We start from the raw sequence: 21,228 nt of genomic DNA, 5'->3' as shown, positions 1-21,228 counted from the left end.
ACCAGGTCTTTTCTTTTATGTATATGTATATTCTCTTGTTGACAAATTCATCCCTCTTACCACATAATCGGATTCAGGCCTGACTCTTTTAAAGGGAGCAGAAAAAACCATTATACAGATATAGAAAACACACCATTAAAGAGCAAAAGGTCAGCCCCATGTATATTTAAATAACTTCAACCAAGCACAGAAATTCAAAAGCAAGGTCATTAGTATTAAAAGGCAGCCACGGATATAGATGCCAACTGGCAAAATGGCTGTGTAGCTAGGACTTTTATAGAACTGGGTTCTACAGAAACTGAAAACAAGTTAAAGTTCACTGATTTTTAGAAAAACAAAAGTAAATCCTATCTCAGAGAAAACAATATGACTAGTCATGTTCTGTATATCCTTGCTAATGATCCAAAAAAATTGGTTCTTACATCTGCAACCGCTTACAACTTCATCCCTTAAATTAACAATCAAAACCAAGAACCGAATGCCAAGGCCTGTGCTCATCTCCGCAGCTCCAAAGCTAAAATGGCATGCGACCGGCCAGCCTGCTTTCTGATATCCTTCTGTCGATAGCCGCATCTACTGAGCTCATCTGTAACACGGCATTACAGTTGGTAATGAATTAAACATGATAAAGGACAGTTAATTGCATTTTTAAACCAATAAATATGTATAAGTTTGCCTCGATGCAAGATACACTGAATCTTAGGAAAGAAGCTAACCTCGGCAGAGCTGAAATTCTCTCCTCGACCAAAAAGTAAAATGATAGTAAAAATGAAAAAACTCTATTAGCAAAACAAGAGGAAAATTTCTCTTGGTGTTTTTGTTCCACTCAATAAAATAATTAATCCCATGTTAGACACACTGGGAGTCCATATAATCAGCGATTAGTTTTTTTAGATAGCAACTGCATGCATTGCATTTCAATTGAGTAGGATGTAAGTCAGCAACTCTAGAGCTGATAACAGCAAAGCTTATGAAAACAGTAATACTAACTACCAACGAATAAAATCGAAGTACCTACTTGAAAATTTGATGACCAGATAATTTTGTATAACTGCTCTCAACAACCACTGAATGGCCAAATGTTATAAAAACAGCCGACCAGTGATATGTGCAAAGTAGACACATACTAAATGAAATCTCTTCTATTCTGTCCTCTTAGTTCCAAAGAATGAACAAGAACATAAATTACAGTCAGAGGTACCTTTACAAAATGTAACAACGCGCAAACAACTGAATCTGAAAGGCAAGGAAGGTAACACCTCCTCATCGGGTTAGCCATAAAAAGGAGCTCCATATCCGTGTGAAAAAAATTATATAACAAGACAATCATCACTTACCTGGCTAGTTTCATCATGCACCTGGTATTTTGGTAATGCCATTCTTCTCTCTTCCTGCAAATATCCAACAGGATTAAAAATATTTTAATTATGAAATAAATGGTAGCAAATGTAGAAAAGAGAGGGATGAACAATAAACCAGCTTACCATTGACAGCGCTTCATCATCCCAAACTAGATAGACCTCGTTAGTTGCAGGCTGGGGAGGTTTGTTTGCGATAACTGGAGGAGGGCCAATTGAAGGCCCACTTGTATTTGGTCCAGATGCATAAGAATGTGAATTTACCAACGCCCCACCTATTGAGAAAAATTATTAACATAAATGCAAAAATATTTATAGCCAAAAAAAGAGTCATACATGAATCACAACAAAACTGTAAATAAGAGACTTGCAATAATTTACTTCAACTCTTTACACTATCATTATTAAGGATTCACATTGGGAAAATATTAGAGATCCATAACATACCCTCCAAATACCTAATTCTGATGAAACTTGTACAGATTAATAACAATTAAAGTCCCCCCTCTGATAAGAAAAAAGCTCTAATAAAAACATATGCTTACGTGCTACTGTGTGTGAAAAACTTCATACCTGGAAATCCGGGGGTATGGTAACTGCTTGCCAGTGATGAGATGTTGTTACCATGCAAGTCACTGGAACTATTATGTTCTGCAGAAGAGCTTAATGGAACCGTGGTTGAAAATAGAGCAGAAAATGGTGGAGCTGGAGCAGATATGTTATTGTTGGCAACTGGAAACAAAGGTTGTGACACAGTAGCAGGCGCAGACACAGGTAATACAGGGGGAGCAACAGTCAGTGACGGTTGGAGCCCTGGAGATGTAGTAGATGGCATGGGAGGCCTAAAATTCTGTACTGGGAATAAAGGTTGTTGGACCATTCCCAGAGCTCCAGGTTGGGAAACTAGGACCCCTGGACGTTGTACTAACCACGGTTGGGGGCGTGGTGGAATTGGCCACCCGACACGTGGCATTGGTACAGCAGGATTGTAACTGCATCCAGAAAACAAACACATAACAGGGTAAGAAAAAGTTACTTCAGCACTGGGAGTTTCTACATATACTGTGATACACAAGAGTGATGTTTATAAATAATGAGCAAGCACAGAGCATTACTTGACAAGGCTAAGTACATGTCCACTGTACAGGTGTTTAAATCACTTCATTAGAACAGGTAGAAGAGACTGAACTTAGGAATGCCTGCACATGATAATATTTTTATAATGATTTTTTATATGACAGAAGTTAAGGACTTCATGCTACTGCATTATCACTTTTAGGCCCAACCTCAAGAAAAGATGGGCTGCAAACCAACATGACAACATTACATGTGAAATATGTTGTCTTTTAACCTATAAAAAAGCAAAATTTCAAAGTTGGTTGCACCAAAGTAAAATTTAACATTATTGCATGCACACTATTAAGTCAAACGTGTTCTGCTAGTTGCAGCACATTCACATACAAGAAACATTCATCAAACTTTACTGAGTGCGCAAGAGAAATAAAATCAAACAATTCGAAGCAAAATGTTATTAAAATAAACATGTCTCGACCCAAATCTTCAAATGTATATGCCATAACTTTTTCAATGTTATACCAAACAATTATTAGAATATGGATACAGTCTATGTAATCAGGTTCAGTGTGCACTGCTACTTTATTATATACATTCATATTAAAACTTACCAAGGAGGCATTGCGCCTACAGTTGTCGGAGGGGGATATCGAATGCCGAGTGATCCAGGTAAAGCACCAGCGAATTGGGAGGCTGGGACATCCACTTTCCCTATTTTTGATGGAGTATCTTCATCTGCAGGACAAGTACATGATATAAGACCATAACTGGTCATAAATTACAGAATTAGGGTTTTTCGTTCTCGTGCTGTTTTGATGCAACTTCAAGTTCAGAGGCATTCTTGTTAAAATCTTAAAGTTAATTCATAATTGCATGTACTTTTTAGTTTTATCTCATTAATAAGCATCCATTCTGCAAACCACCGTGCATGCTAAATTAATAGTAGCAAACAAGTGAAATCACTTGCCCCCCGGACAAGGACCTTAAGTACAAAGGTGGTTGTGCATCCAGTGTCCTGACTGAATTAAGCTCTTCTCTGGTAGTCATGTGTCCACTGTCCTAGTTATCAACTTCATTACAAAATACTTAAATCTCGCCTTTGGTTGGAAGGAATAATAAAATGAATGAGTACAATTGCGAATTGAAATTATAATTTTCACTTCATTCAATTTATCTTAACATTTATGCAAACTATTCATTCTACCAACTCAAGTACGTCCCTTCCAGTTCACAAAATACGCCCATTTACTCATGTTTAATTTTCTCAGTTAAAAAAAATTATTTTTCTTCTCATCCACTCTCATACCAATTTCTCATTTTCTTCAACAACTCCAGCAATAACTTTACACTTTTATTACCAGGGTAATTTACAGCCAAAAACAACTATAAGATTGATATGTCTTAGCAGTACAGATTATATTTACAGCCACGAAAAAGATGGAAAAATGTTGAGATTAAAGCACTCCATCTAATATCAATTTAGCCCTAAACCTTTTAGTAACCATGCTAGTTAAAGGGTCTCCACGATACATATAATCTGTCTTTTAAAAATATAATTTAAACTAGGCACTACACTTCTCTTTCCCACTTCCTACATTGCATCAGTAGCAACTAAAGCTGTTTTTTTAATTCATTAACACATGCAATGCACTCTGGCTGGAAAACTGGATGTATCTAGCACATTAAAAAAACCTTGAAGTACACATCAATGATATTAAAGAGGTGTACTGTATAAATAAGATCTTGAAGATATCAAACCTTCTCCATAATGAGCTGCCATTGCTTCAGCTGGAATTCCCTGCATCCCATATATCTCTATATCAGTCGACTCTCTACCCTCTTTAGCATTTGGCACCCTGTAATTTATTATCATGTTCGATAAAATTCAGTAAATGGAATGCACTAAAATTGTACAATTAATATTTGATAATATTAATAATAATATGTTTACAAGCTAAAGAAACCCGGTTCACTTGCACAGGAAAAATGAAGAGCAGAGAGAAAAGAACTTTGAGCAAGAAATATTAACAAAAAAATGACCAGGCTTAGTTTTAACAGAAGAAACGGTAGAATTGATCTGAGCTTTCTAAAATTGTTTGTGATAATGAACTCAGAGCTAAACAAGATATGAAGTCAAATTAAATTATGCAGCTCAAAAAGGGCCTAAGCAGACACTAGAACATATAAGAGCGGCCTTACTAGGTGTTTTAACTAAAAATGGTTTGTTCACCTCGTCACCGGTAGTCTAGCACACAGTCGAGAATAAGGTAAGTAAATAACATAAAAAAGAAAAAGAAAAAGAAACAACGCATATCAATTAAACACACTAAGAATGCGGAAACATAAAACGCAACATCGGTTCCCGACTTCCCGTAAAATGGCCCTAAATGGCATAATATGAAAAACTGGCCCTTTTAGGCAAGTAAAACGCAATACCAGTTCACGTTTTTGAAAAACATAATTACATATCTACTGATTACTTCTAAAAACCAATTTTTTTTCAAATAAATTGTGAAAAGTGAAAACGCGTCTGTCAGATGCGTTATATGTGGCACGCATTTATAAGTTGCGTTTTTCATCCACGGACACACCGAATTTCGTGGCAGCTGTCTTCGAATGAGTCAAAAGTAAAGAGGTGGGCCAGTGGGAGTTGAACCAACGACCCCACAATTCTATTTCTGACTCTCCAGCAGACCAAGAGCAAATTGAGTTGAGAGTTATAAATGCTAACTGAAACAACGTTTTTTCTTGACATATAGGCCTCTTTCTTTAGTTGTGCCATTTTGAGCATTTTATTCTAAAAAAGTGCCATGAGAGGCCTTTTCTCGGCGGTGTCTTGGTGCGTACGGCTTAAACAACACCTCAGATTGATTTAGTATATATGTAACAGCCTAATAGGTGAGTAACGAGAACCTGGACTTAATCCAGTATCAGAGGTTTAAAATGGAATTGGTTTGTGATGCACTATATATGTCAATGGCAAGAATTTAGCGCTTCACGCTTTTTTGCGCTTCGCGCTTTTGTGCTTCTTTGAAGTCGCTGCGCTTCATACATCCCTAGGCACTTTGACTGCGCTTTGCGCCTAGGCGCGCTTTTCACAACACTGGTAACGAGAACCTGGAATTAATCCAGTATAACAGGTTTAAAATGGAATTGGTTTGTGATGCACTAAAGATGTCAAAGGATAGAATTTAGGATGTAACCAATGAAACTAAAACTATAAGGCCATTAAAATGAACATGAAATTATTCAGATTATGACCAGCTTATATTTAAAGGCTACAAAAATAAGGTGCGCTGAACATCAACCCTTCTTCAGTACTTAATGTCTTATTTTATGCATTCCTTTACCGAGAGCTTCTAGATTGTATATCCTCAGTTGCAGGAACATTAATATAATATCAATATCCTTACTTGTAGCAGTTTATCCTCCACCCCTGCTAGATGTTACACATGTTGGGCTTACTATTAACCTATCTCCTTTTTGTGATTTACTTTCAATCCACCAAAATTTAAGCATATAGTAAAAAAAAAAATGGGCCACACTATGAGGCATGTGCTTCAATTTGAAGTAAATGAGATAACCCGATTGATTTGGTAGAAATCAAGTCCACATCAAACGTGTCTAAGCATGAATCACCGCTAATAAGCTTTACTTGATCATAACATATGCATCTAGTGGAAGCAATAAACAAAAACAAGACATACCATCCCACAGAAATATTCTGATAAACACAATGCATATCAACCAAAGTAAACAAATAACAAAAACAATCAAATCACAAACCTATGATCTAAACAAAATCCAAATCACATACAATTACAAACAGAGAGAGAGAGAGGAGGAAGAGAGAGAGGGGGGAGGGAGAGAGAGGGAGAGAGAAAGAGAGAGAGGGGGAGAGGGAGAGAGAGGGAGAGAGAGGGAAAGAGAGAGAGAGAGAGAGAGAGAGAGCGAGAGAGAGAGAGAGAGCGAGAGAGAGCGAGAGAGAGGGGAGAGAGAGGGGAGAGAGAGAGAGAGGGAGAGAGAGAGGTATACTTGGAAACAGTCTCTTTGTGAACCTGAAGAACATGAATAGACATGCCACCAGCAGTAGAAAGCTTCTTATGACAAACATGACATTTAAAGTGCTTAGCTTTCTGATGCTGTACCAGTATCTTCTCATCATCGAACTCTCTATCACAATAATAACACCATATATCTGATACTGCAGCTGCTCTCTTCTTCTTCTTCCCCATCCAATACTCGTTTTTTCAATCTAATTTCTCCAAATTCTATCAATTTTTAGGGGTCTTGCACTAAGGGTTACGCTTTCTGCCGTCTAATTGCCTTCCTCCTTGTGCTCATCTATAAATACAGCCCTCAACTTGCACAAATTTTATATTCAGTTTTTTCCTTACATATTTAATATTTTGATATTTGTTAAATTTATTTTTTTTTTTCGTTTTTGTTTAAAGTTTTTTATTAACCACATTTTAGATTAATTATATTCTTTAAACAATGTTTTTAAATTAAGCAAATATATAAATCTATACTATATTATAATAGCCGGAATAGAGATAATTTGGTTCAACGGTTTCGTTTAACGATAATTCCCTAATTTTGATTATTACAAAAATAGATAAATAGTGTTATATATATAATAAACTACTAAATTATTAAACTACTACTAAATATAGTATACTTATCCAACTAAACTACGAATACAACTTATCCTATTATTAAAAAATATAAATAATAGTGTTACATATATGCTAAACTACTAAATTGTTAAAATACTATAAATAGTCTATTTATTCTACTAAATTACGACCACATGTTATTCTATTATTTTTATTATAAATTTATAATTATTATATATTTATATAAATATTTTAAAAATATAATATAATTTGATAAATAAAAATTTAAAATATTAATGAAAACCCATCTATCGGACGGGATTTATGCTAGTATGTTTAAAAAGGGGAAACGCCAAAATGTCTACTTGCTTTTTAGTTGTTAAGCGTTGTATTTATATATATTACAACTTGTCCTAGATGAACTGAATTTATTAATGGTCAAATCTCATTTTAAAAGATCGAATTTCATATTTGCTGATTTCGACTATCGCTAAAATTGCATATCAAGTAAATTATTCTTATATTTATAATTATGGCCAATACTTTGTGTGTATATATAATGTGAAAAAGTAAAAAATATTAATAAAGTAATAACAAAAAACTTAAAGTTATCTTTTAAATAAATTGCATAACTTTCATGTAGTCAAATTACAAAAATTGATATGTAACCAAAATAAATACATATTTTCATATTTTAGAATTTACTTTATAAAATTACTTATAAGTTATAAGTCATGTTTGCTTATAATGCAAACAGTTTAAAATACACAACATTTTAATTTTGTGCGTCAAAACAATCAAGATGCAAACACATACAAAACTGTACTAAATGCCTATATTTCTAGAGCGAATATATGAAATAAATGAGCAAATATGATTATATTTCTAGAGTAAATGTAGATATGTTAATATAAGAAATTTTTATTAATAATATATTATTCTTAATTATCACTACAAATAAATCGAATAGAATCAAAGTTCGGCATATCGAATCTCATATTTTACCTGTCAAATTGAGTTAATCTTGTTGCAAATAGGAGAATCATATTGTTCGAATTAAAATTATTATGAAACCGATATGAATCCAGTTTCATAATATTATAGTGTTGGGCTTCCTGAGCATGTCTTAACTCCACATTAGTATGATATTGTTCGCTTTGGGCCGAGGCCGCACGGGTTTGTTTTTGGGTCACTCCCAAAAGGCCTCATACTAATGGAGTTATCTGGCTGCTTATATTCTAGCAATATGCCCTTCCCACAAACAATGTGGGACAACTCCTAACAATCTCCCCCTTCACACATCGGACTCGACACCTGTCGTATCTACCTCTTGATAGTGTGATATGGCTCCCCCTTGACCCATACAGGAATCCTTCTGGCTTTCTAGCTCCCCCTAGGCCCATACTGGAAGACCCACCTGCCTTTTCCTTCAGCCCATTCTGGGTAGCCCATCTGCCTCCTTCTAGGCCCATTCTGGAAGCCCAACTGAGATTGTTCTGAACCGTTTATAACCTTAGTTCTGATACAACTTGTTGGGCTTGTTGGGCTTGTTGAGAATGCCTTAACTCCACATTAGTATGATATTGTCCGTTTTGGGCCGAGTCCGCGCGGATTTATTTTTGGGTCACTCCTAAAAGGCCTCATACTAATGGAGTTATCTGGCTGCTTATATTTTACCAATCTGTCCTTCCCACAAACGATGTGGGAAAACTCCTAACATATAGATCTCAAAAATTTTAAAATGACATTGAGGATTCATTATATCCAAAAGGTAAAGAAACTTTGTATTTCATGAACATAGATATTTCATGTGTCCAGCAAAATAATATTTGTGCATTTTCTATAAAGATATGATGAATCAATACTTACAACAAAAAAAGAACGAGCTTTCGATCAAAGCTTGGAAAAAACATGGATGGGAGTGTTAGAATATAGTGAACGGGTTGACAGTTTAATGTAATGGTAATATCCAATTTTGGCATAATAATACTAACTACTTTCACAAAATAGTATCTCATATAGGGTTACACATATGAAAATAGTTCATGAATATACCACCTAATATATGGTAATATTAGTGACATAAGTTGTATCTTATCACTAGAGACACATATATGATTAGCATAACTGAATTTGAGGCGGTAATACAACTTGAGAGAGATTAACAATTACTTTAATTACCCGACTAATTTAATTAATTAAAATTATAATGTATAAGCACAATTGGAGAGATTTAATACTTGAGATAGATTAACGTATATAAGTTGCATGTTCACTTAAATTATTTTAGCTTAGACGCCGATTATTTTGCAAGCATAGTGAACCCCACTTCCATAACATTTTAAATTCCCTGTTTAGCATAAAGTAAAGTAGTGTTAATTTAGTTATAAATATTAGTCTCAAATTATTATTTTTCTTTTAAAATAATTTACCTTTTATTCCCTAACAATGTAACAACAAAATTACAGAAAGGGCGGTTGAATGAAATTCTGGTTTCTTTTTGAAACTTTGAAAACTTCTTACAAAAAATCATATAACTGTACTTGAATATGCTTGAGTGCGGATAAAAAATAATAGTATTCAAGAACACAGAGTAAATAAACATGTATTTAAAAACTTTCTGGTGGATTTGTATTTCCACCATATATATATATATATGTGTGTGTGTGAAGAAATCTCTGTGATTCTAATAGCACACAGCTGCTTACAAGTGTTTACAAACTTGAACTTGAGAGTGTTCTAGAGAGGATATAGCTTTCTATGCTCTCTTGTTCTTGCTTGTTGAATTGATTCAATCAATCATTAACTACTTACTACACTTGGTTTATATATCACCAATTTACATGTGAAATATAAAACCTAACAGTTAGGTCCAATCACATGTTTCTTCATTTCTCGATCCAATACAATCCAGGTAAATACCACATCTTTGAACGTCCCTATTTTTCCTAAAAATGAAAATGCTTCATTTTCTTTTAAAACCTGAATCGGGGCTACCACATTTCTTTTGTATACAATCAACCATGTGACTGTCAAGTCACTGTCAATTGCTATTTAAATTGGTTATCCGTTGAAACTTCACCATCATCCATTGACACTACAATTTGGTTATCCGTTGATGCTGTAATAGTGTCATCCGTTGATGCTTGCATATGAACATCTGTTGAAGTTTTAACAAATATCACTTGATTAGCTTATCCTTTGAAGGTGTCTTGAGTCATCCGTTGAAGCTTTAATTTTATCCGTTGATGATGAATTTCTTAGAAGTTGATACTCTTTCACTTATATAAACTTACAAGGCATCTTCTATTTATAATTGGCCAACCTATTTTGTATATCTTGCTAGTAGTCAACATGACTTAAAATTCACCACAACTTCCAAACCCCTAAGCTCTTTATGGTATACAGAAATGTGCTACAAACTTATTTGACTATAAGCTACTCTATCAACGGATAGATAACTATGGTTATCTGTTGATGGTTACAAACTCATTTAAATTATCTACTTAGAGTATTTTGGTAAGTTATCATCAAATCTACAACATATTCCTAACAATCTCCCCCAATTTATGTCTAATAAAATTATGAGCATAAATTCAGGTTAACTTGATGATAACAAAACACCCTATTAAAAATAATACGGTAAACAGTAGATAAATTGCAAAATGCTTCAATTAAAAATTGAACAAGGAATGTAATGAATATTTACATATCATTTCTAAGGTGCTCCTCTAGATTGAGCTAATCATTTCTTTTTCCTCGAATCCCTTTTCCTCTTTCCCAACTTCTCATTATTCTCCTCAATCTGGTGTTGGAGTTGTTTATGGAATTCAGCTTCATTTTCATTGTTGATATCCAACATCTCCTGTATTTCCTTGAGTGTATCATTGCTTGGTATTTGTAACTGGTCTTCAATTCTGAAAAATCTTCTGAAAAAATTTTCATCTCTAAACTCCATCATCCAATAAGGTCTCAAATGCACTCTATCACCAGTGTATGGGATAGTCAAAACTCTAGGTAGTGCATTTGGATCTCTCCAGCTTTTTCTGATTTGGATGATCTTGCCAAGTACATCTGATTTGGCCACCTTAGTGAATCCAAAATCTTTCTTCATTGCAGAAAAGACCTTGACTAGGACATTTTAGCCTTCATTGAGAATTCTGTAGAGAGGCCATGTGATCTCCTTGCCTCCCTTGTATCTGAACACCAATCTTTCTGGCATCTTGTAAGAAGCATCAATTGCCCTTACTTCATTCGGTTCATCCAGGTAAAGATTGATGTCTGAAAATCTTTGATGTCACATATAAAGAGTTGATCCTCCTTGTTGACTGTAGGCTTAGGCTTGGAGATGGATTTGAATTGAGGTGGGTTGGACTTGATTCCTATGTGTTTCTTCCTTGGGTTCCTCTTCTTGGTGACCACTAATCACACAAATCAAACTCCCATGTTTGTAGATCTTTGCCATCCTTTTCTTCAATATGGAGTCTTTGGTAGTTTTGAAGCTTGTAATTGATCTACCCAACAACTTGAATTCATCAGATCTAGAAGGTGAATAGGCTTGGTCCATTGGGTTTTTACTTGAGAATTTGGAGGAATGATTATTAGGCGTCAAAACCACAATGGACTGTTGTTGCTTTTTTCATAGAAGTTTGTCCCCTTTCACAATTCCCTAGCTTCATTTCATTCAGGGTAATTGGCTTCAACTGTGTAGAGTATTTTACAGATTTATCTTGAGTAGCAGTTGAGCCAAATACCTCTGAGATTCTTTGACCTATTCTTTGCCTTTGTTCTTTCAGCTTCAACTCAGCTGCTGCTAGGTTGATTAGATCAATGCCATCTAATTTTTTCCTAACTGGTGGCTTTGAGAAAACAATAGTTGGCATTATCATTTTACTGACTTGTATGTACACATACTTCTCCCCTTTTTGTTATCATCAAGTGGAAGAGTATGATTTGAAGTCTGTACAACCACTAGCTACTGGAGTAATTGATTATGAGTTTACTGATTTTGAAGTATCTTGGCTACTGAGTCTTCAACAGTTGACATCCTTGTGCTCATAGCCTCAACTTTACTGGCTAGGTCATATTCCTTCCTGACCTTGAGCTGAATTTCTCTGATAGTTGTTGCAGGAACTTTCTCATCCAGCCTAGCAGACACATCTCTTTTCACTTCATCAATGGCAAACTTGAGACCATCCAACTCTGGATCCCGTCTTAGATTTTAAATTCTGTGATGTTAGAGGGACTACATATAAGCTTGAAGAAGTGCCCTTGTATTTGCACTTGAGGTTGCTTCTATTGTTGTCTGAGTTTGGTTGATCAACTTGAAGAGTGTAGAAGTGAAGTGATGGGTACTGCATTCTTTGATAAACATCCAATCAGGAGTTTCTGTAGTTGAACTAGCCCCTGCATCTCCCACTATGTTTGTGCCAGTTTCTTCATCAAAATATTCACATAACTCAGAATTAGCATCAGCTCCAAACTCCGAGTCCATATCAGCTGTAGGAGGCAGTGTAGATATTACATCTTTAGCCCTTTGCATTGATTCAATAGTGTGTACCAAATTCAATGTTCTTTCTGCCTCCTCATTGCCCTGACAAGCAGTGTTTGATATGCAGTAATATGGGTGAGTAAATGTCTCAGCATCCAGGGAAACAGAATCTATAACAACTCTGTATTCTTGCTGATATAGTCTTTTCCTTTTAGCCTCATTGACATTCATTGACTCATTTGCAATGGATTTCATCCTTATTTCTCCAGTACCTGCTTTTCTCTCATTATCTCTTTGTTCTTACATCAAGGGCTCCCCTTGGCTCACCACCCTCACACCCACACCTTCACCATCTAAGGTGGGACTTTTCTCACTCTCTTTTGCCATGCTGGAAGAAATAACATGCATATTTTCATTCTTTTCCTCTCATTTTTCCTTGGAGCAACCCAACCTCTCACTCAATTCACTCCCTTCCCTCAAATCTAAAAGTGATTGGACAACTACTAAGTCATATGTACTAGTGACAAATGTAGGAATTTCAAGTTATGTAGTGACTGTCAACGGATAAGGGATATCTGTTGAAGTAGTAGTTATGACTATCAATGGATGACTATTGTTAAGCTTATCCGTTGATGGACAATCACCTATCAACGGATGATGGAAATCCGTTGATGAAGTAGAAATAATAAAAATAGGAGTTGAAACTATTATTGAATATGTGGAGATTGATTTTAAATTTTGGTGCACAGATTTATCAATAGTTTGAGAAAGAAAAGGCAAGTGATCCAACAAATCATCAATTAGACGATAATCACCTGTTTGAGTAGTTGGCACCTCCATGAATTTGGGAGATGGAGAATCAAAAATTGATGTGTTGATCATATCCACATCCAGATAATTTGTTGGAGAATTTTGTGTGTGTAGTGTTTCGATTATAAGATAATTTGGCTGTGACTCCACATTTATTGGAGCCACATCAAGCTGGATTTGAGAAGGCGCAGTAACTGAGTCTTTGACTGCAGTTGGCATTGTGTGTGCACCCTGTGACTCCCCCATAAATTTATCCTTCTTCTTTTTAATATAAGTTTGTGTTTTGTCAGTGTCCCCACCCCTCTTGGCCTGTGCTCTTGGTTGAGAGCTTGTTTCAATAGTTATATCCTTTTAGGAGGATATAATTAATAATGAGCCGATTTCCTTATTAATCACCACAGTTTATTGAGAGACTGTGGTGTGGCTGGTTTGGGACTCACTAACCTCACCTACCTTGTCCTTGAGGTTTCTTTGATTTTCAGCTCTTCCCTCACCTGACTTACCATCATGTTCACTCCCCTCAAGTGTTGTGGTAGTTGTTACAACTAGTGTCTTTTGAGAGACACTAGAGGTTGGTTTCTTAGACTTGGATTTTAAAGATTTTGGTTTGGTGACTTAGATAGGCACCTATTTGGTCACTGTCAGATATGCCACAGCCACAGTTGAAGTCAAAGAAACTATAGGTTGGAAAGAGATAGGAGCAGAAATGTTTAGCTCACTTACTTGAGGTGCCCTAAAGATTGGAAGATAGATGAGAGGCACTTCATTGTTGAGATTATTCCTGCTCAATTCTGCAAGAACTCTCTTTTCTTGAACCCAACAAGCAAGCTTGTTGGTTGGGTTCTCAATTACAAGGTCCTTAGATATATGGTTAGCTAGCATCATTATAAATCAAGCATAATAAACACTTCTAGGCCTATTCTGAATATTCCCTAGTTTATACCCTAACTCTAGCAAGACATAGTTGCTAAAATCAAAATACTTATCAATCAAGAGCATGTAAAGTATGTTAAATAGAGAAGAAGTAATTTCATCAAAATTACTGATTCTTTCTGAAATACCTTGATAAAAGCATCACAGATAAAACTTCACTCTAGCCTAAGACCTTTTTTTTGTAATACTACCAAAACTAGCAGTATCTAAAGAATAGCCCATAGACTTAAGCATGTTAACCATATCAGTATCAGTGTGTAGAGCAGTTGTGTTATTTTCAGGTAATTTAAAGCAAGATTGAATAATATCTGAGTTAACATAATAGTTGTTACCTATGAGAGTAAAGGTAATTATCATATATGTGGAATCGAAAATAGCAGATGACCACACTTCCTCCACAACTTCACAGTAAATGACAGGTGACTCGAGCTTAGCATACTTCAATTTGCAGTTGGTAATGAAGTCCATCATTTCGTGATAGTCTTCTTGAGCAACGCTCTTGTCCACCAAAGCTACGAAGTTGTTCTTTTCATAAACATACCCAGACTAAGACATGATTTTCACAACAGGTGCCATTGATGCTAGGGTAGAAGTTATAGAGAGAGATAAAGGGTTTTGAGGAGAAAGAGAGTTGAAATTTTCTTGAGTAATTAGAGAAAGATAAAAGTGAGATCTGTAAATGAATTTGGCTTTTATACTTTCTTAGAAAAAGACAAATAAATGATTAAAAGTAAAATAAAACAAACAATGATAATTGCCAAAAATAAATGTTTAGAAATAAAGAGAATTGTAGAAATTCTAAAACTATCCATCAACGTATACATACATAACTATAAGCACGTGTCAACGGATATGGTTTTAAGAATCAACGGATATGATTGATAAGAATCAATGGATATCAAATGTACTATTATCCATCGATGGATAAATTACCCAGAAATATATTTGACTTTCAACGGATCTATGTAATCACGGATATTCACTCTCAACGGATAATGAACATCTGTTGAAGAAATAATTTGACTTAGCCAAAATTTCACCCTTAACAGGAAAATCAAATTTATTTCTGGCTACATTACAAATTGCATAGACATAAAAAATAATGAAATAAGAATAGTTTAGCATACCTAACTCATTTACCAACCTAGTAAAAGTTGATTCATCAATTGGCTTGGTAAAGATGTCTGCAAGTTGTTGCTCACTTGGAACATAATGAAGTTCCAAAGTACATTTCATAACATGCTCTCTTATGAAGTGGTATTTGATGTCAATGTGCTTTGTTCTTGAATGTTGCACAAGATTTTCAGTGATGGCAATGGTACTTGTGTTGTCACAGAAACTTGGAATCTTGTCCACATGTAGACCATAATCCAATAGTTAATTTCTCATCCATAAAATCTATGCACAATAGCTACCAGCAACACTATATTCAGCCTTAGTTATGAAAGTAGAAACTGAATTATGTTTCTTACTAAACCAGGACATAAGCTTATTTCCTAGAAATTGACATGTGCCAGTTGTGCTTTTTTTGTCAATTTGGCACCCTGCATAATCTGCATCTGAATAACTAATTAGATCAAAGACATAATATCTAGGGTACCAAATGCCAAGTTTTGGTGTGCCCTTGAGATATCTGAAAATTCTCTTAATAACTATTAAATGAGATTCTCTAGGATCAACCTGAAATCTAGCACAAATACAAGTAGCAAACATTATATCTGGCATACTAGCTGTTAAATATAAAAGTGAGCCAACCATGCCTTTATGGTTTGAAATATCCACAAACTTTTCAGTAGTGTTCAACTCAAGCTTAATAGCAGTGGCCATGGGTGTTTTTGCAGATGTGCAATCCATTAAGTCAAACTTCTTTAAAAGATCATGAATATATTTAGTTTGACTAATGAATATTCCATCACTAACTTGCTTAACTTGTAAACCAAGAAAGTAGGTTACTTTTCCCATCATGCTTATTTCATATTTATATTGCATCAATTTGACAAACTTTTTACAAAGTTTTTGTAAAGCATAATGTAATATAACATGTAATCAAGGAATTATAACTCAACATAAAACATAAAAAGATAAACAATATTAAATTGTGAAGCACAGGAACCCCTAATGATGGAGACATGATACATACAAAATATCAAAAGATGCAAATGACTCTCTAAGTCCACACTCAAGTCATGGGAAGAAGTTCATTAACATGAGCATCCATGAAGAATAAGGCATCAAAGGACTTCCAGTTTTAGTTACATGGTTTAATTTGAAGTATTAAAGATCAGGGGTTCAGTGGTTGAAGCTAGAAATAACCTTTCAAGATGTATCAGCTTTACAGTGCAAAAGGAATTGAATTATATCAACTCATGTTAGTTGTTTGTGAACCAGACCATTTCACTAAACATCAACAATTCAGAAGAGATTTAATTCAGCAACACAGGAAAAATAGAATTGATACAACTATTGGAGATAAAGAAATTTTCTAAGGCAAAACTATATAGTCGCGGTTGGCTATATAGTCGCAGGTTGGAGTTGTGAGAAATCTTTTTAAGGCAAAATCAACCTTGTAGTCGCCAATTAACTTCTGAGTCGCAGGTTGAGATGTTAGTCACAGGTTGAGGACTTAGTCGCAAGATAAGTTCTTAGTCGCAAGTTGAGGAGTTGGTTGCAGGTTGAGAACTTAGTCACAATATGAGTTCTTAGTCGCAGATTGATTCATTAATCGCAGGTTAACAAATCCTCAGTCACCAGTTAGCAATTGGAGGCTTTTCAGAATTAAAAGGAAGCAAATGCAAATAAAACTAGTGGTTCAAATTAAGCCACATGTCCAAATGAATTTGAAGACTACGAAGCAACAAAATGAATCTGTATTCATTTGGTTATCTTCTTCAGTTCAACAAAAAGTGTTCACGGGAGCTCCATTAAAGAACCTCATTTATTAAGCTTGTAAACATAGTATTGTGCTGCTAAATTTATTGTAGCTAATCAATTTATTGATTAGATTGTAGCAACCTCAAGGATTATATTAATAAAATAATATATTTCCTGAATAGTTTTGTGTCTATTTTGATTTCGTACTTATAATGAAGAACTTGTAAACGAATCGAAAAAGATTGTAGGTATCGTATTCAACCCCCCCTTTTATGATACTTTGGGACTAACAGTTTCTCATCTGTAGAGCTAAATATAATATTATCTACATAAATATGAACTAGTATACTAGAGCCATTAACAATTCTAAAGAAAAGAGTTTTGTTAACAATACCTCTTTATAAGTAATTTTCTAAAAGGAACTTTGACAAAGTATCATACCAGGCTCTAGGTGCTTGCTTCAATCCATAAAGTGCTTTCAAAAGATAGTAAACATAATCTGAAAAGTTGGGGTCTTCAAAACTTGGAGGTTGACTGACATAGACTTCCTCCTCCAAATCTTTATTCAGAAATGCACTTTTGACATCCATTTGATAGATGTTGAAATTGGAGTGGGCTGCATAGGCTAGAAAGATTCTGATTGCTTCAAGTCTTTCTACTGAAGCAAATGCTTCATCAAAATTTATTCCTTCTTGTTGACAGTAGCATTTAGCAACCAATCTATCTTTATTCCTTATGACTATGCCATTCTCATCCATCTTGTTTTTGAATATCCATTTGGTGTAAATAGAAATCTTGCCTTTAGGTTTAGGTACCAACTTCTATACTTTATTCCTTTTAAATTGGTGTAGCTCTTCCTGCATAGCTAAAACTCAATCAGGATTCATCAAAAATTCTTCTACCTTTTTTGGCTTCTCCTGTGACAGAAAGCTGCTATACAGACATTCATCTTGAGTTGCTTTCCTTGTTTGCACTCTAGATGTTGTATCACCAATAATCAGTTCAAATGGGTGATCTCTTGTCCATTTCCTTTGAGGTGGTAGATTAGCTCTAGATGAAGAGGCCTCATTGTTATCTTGATGTGTGACTGAGTGTTGACTATATGAAACTCCCCCTAAGTTGGTGAATCTTTGATTTGAGGTTGGAGTTCTATCAAACAGTGATCTAGAATGATTTTCAGCGCCTATTGAAAAATGATCAACGGATGTTGAATATCTATCAATGGATGATCTACTTTGTCTATCAACGGATATTGAGTTTTTTCTATCAACGGATGATGCACTTTGTCTTTTAATTGATGATATATTTTGTATTTCAACGGATATATCATTCTGGTGCATAAACTGTTGTTGATTCTTTTGATGACAAGTTTGAATCTCCTTTAGTCACCACTTTTTAGATCATTTTCATCATCACTGTCATCACAATACATCTCAACATTATCAAATTTGAGACTTTCATGGAAACCTTCATCTTGCAGTTCTTCAATCTTTTTATCATCAAACATAACATGTACAGATTCCATAACAATGTTGGTTCTTAGATTGCAGACTCTATATGCTTTTCCAACATCATATCTAACAAAGATACCTCCATCAGCTTTGACATCAAACTTTCCATGTTGATCACTCTGATTCCTTAGAATATAACATTTGCACCCAAAGACATGAAGAAAGTTCAGTGTTGGCTTCCTATTCTTGAACAGTTAATAAGGAGTCATGCACTTGACTTGATTAATCAGAGAAATATTCTGAGTGTAGCATACAGTGTTGATAGCCTCAGCCTAGAAATAAGTTGGTAACTTTGATTTTTCTAGCATGGTTCTAGCAGCTTTAATCAATTATCTATTATTTCTTTCAACTACTCTATTTTGTTATGGAGTTCTTGCAGCTGAGAACTCATGCATGATTCCATTTTCTTCACAAAATAACCTCATTCTAGAGTTCTTGAACTCAGTTCCATTATCACTCCTAATTCTTCTTACTTTGAGATCAAGATGATTGATAGTGATTTCACTAGCTTCATCTTTAGATCCAATAAAATATGTCCATGAGAACTTTAAAAAATCATCCACAATCACTCTGCAATACTTCTTCTTTGAGATTGACAATACATTGACTGGTCCAAATAAATCCATGTGCAACAGTTGTAGAGGTTCATCAATTGTTGATTCAAGCTTCCTTTTGAATGATGTTTTTATTTATTTTCCTTTTTGACAAGCACCAAACAGTCCATCTTTTGAGAACTCAACTTGAGAAATGTATCTAACAAGGTCTTTCCTGACCAATTCATTCACGGTCTTGAAGTTTAAATGAGACAACTTCTTGTGCCATAGCCAACTTTCATCTTGAATTGCTTTACTGAAAAGACAAGTAATAGAATCTGCATTTTTTGAGTTAAAATCAGCTAGGTACACATTTCCTTTCCTTACTCCTGTAAGGACCACTTTGTTGTTTTTCTTGCAGGTAACAACGCAGGCTTCAGTAGTGAAAGTAACATAGTTGCCTTTATCACATAGTTGACTAACACTCAAAAGATTGTGTTTGAGTCCATCAACTAGAGCAACTTCTTCAATGATGACATTCTCTCTTAAAATCAAGCCATATCCCATAGTATAACCTTTACTGTCATCTCTAAAGGTAATGCTTGGGCCAACTCTTTCCTTGAACTCAGTGAGAAGGGTAGAATCTCCAGTGAAATCATTATCAATCATATAAGTCAAATCAACAATCATCCTGATCTCAAAGTTATCCTGTCTCCTCAGTCCATCCGTGTTTCCTTATTAATCCATCGGTCTATCTCAAAGTTTCATCAAATCCTCCCAACTTAAAGGGGATAAAATATATGTATCACTTATGCCTTTAAACATCAACCTTAACTCATGGTGAATCACCCTCATCCTGATGATTACAGACTTTTTTTTATCTATATTGTTACGAGTCTCTAGGGTTTCCTCATACCTAACTCCCTTATCATTCCTCAAACTCTATTTCTTTTATATTCTTTTATACTCTTTCCCCTTTCAGTCTTTTATTTTCATTTCTATTACAACCATTTTATGAACTAACACAACATAAGCATTGATTTCAAACATCCCGTCTGTTACGACCGGCATTTTATGTAATATTATTTGTGGATTTGGTATAATATTAAAGTCAAATGAAAATATATTCAATGATTGTACGCTAGTGTGAGTGAAAATTTCTGCATTATAAATTTGCTTTGTGTAGTATATGATTTTTCAAAGCAAGAGTTTATTTAATTTCTTTATTTTTGATTTATAAGGAATATTCTAAGCTTTGGAAAAATTTTTCTTTTAAAAGGTATTTTGTTCACAAATTTTGAAAATAATTTTATAAAGTCTCTAAAAATCCAAGTTATTTTATGGTATAAATTTTATAATTTTTGAACTTGTATTTTATTTTATAAAAATAAATCATTATAAATTTTAGTTGTCATATTTATCAAATTACATAACAGACCATGCATGCAAATCACCCTTCTATTCTCTCAAAGGGCAAATAAGACTTTTCCAACCCCACTAACTCATTTGATTATTACCAAATTACTACATTAGCCTTGCATGCAAAATGGCCTAACTTTAGCTAAAGGACATTTTTGTAAGTTCTCACTTCCACTCATTATTTGTCAACCAAAAAGCATAAAACAAAAAAATCAAAGTGGGAGAAATCATTCCACTCATTCCACACTCCAACACACCACAAATTTTCTCTCTTTTCCCCCTCCCACCTTGCTCTCGGCCGAAGGCCAAATCCCCCACCCCTCCTTCCATTTTTTAATTCATTCTTCATCTTCCCAAGTGTAAATCTTTTACCTACATTCATCTTATATCCTTTCCAAGTGTTTTGAGACTTGGAAGTTGAAGTTCCATGGATGCATGTGTAGTTCTTATGTGATCTCCAAAGAGAAACTCTTGATTCTTGTGAATTCAAGAGCTCTCTATGAGATATATTATGTATATGTGCTAACTAAGTGTTTTAAGGAGATATCATGCTTTAAAATCCTTTGCATGCTACTGAAATTTCATTATATAATTATGTTTAGCCATGTA

General features: G+C 34.6%; 1 protein-coding gene across 1 annotated transcript; it reads right to left on the bottom strand.

Annotated features, from left to right (window-relative positions):
• Positions 1-193: 193 nt before the first annotated feature.
• LOC141666586 (protein SUPPRESSOR OF FRI 4-like) lies at positions 194-6,784 on the bottom strand. The gene is made up of 7 exons (XM_074472659.1): positions 6,468-6,784; positions 4,191-4,288; positions 3,044-3,167; positions 1,932-2,350; positions 1,485-1,633; positions 1,338-1,391; positions 194-586 (listed from the first exon to the last, which is right to left on the bottom strand). The coding sequence occupies exons 1-7, from the start codon at positions 6,665-6,667 to the stop codon at positions 515-517; spliced, it is 1,116 nt and encodes a 371-aa protein (XP_074328760.1). The 5' UTR covers positions 6,668-6,784; the 3' UTR covers positions 194-514.
• Between the last annotated feature and the right edge of the window lie 14,444 nt (positions 6,785-21,228).

Source organism: Apium graveolens, chromosome 6 (assembly GCF_009905375.1).
Source record: "Apium graveolens cultivar Ventura chromosome 6, ASM990537v1, whole genome shotgun sequence".
In the NCBI taxonomy this organism is placed as follows: Eukaryota; Viridiplantae; Streptophyta; class Magnoliopsida; order Apiales; family Apiaceae; genus Apium; species Apium graveolens.
The sequence above is the reverse complement of the archived record's forward strand: the minus strand, read 5'-3'. Positions and strand labels throughout refer to the sequence as shown.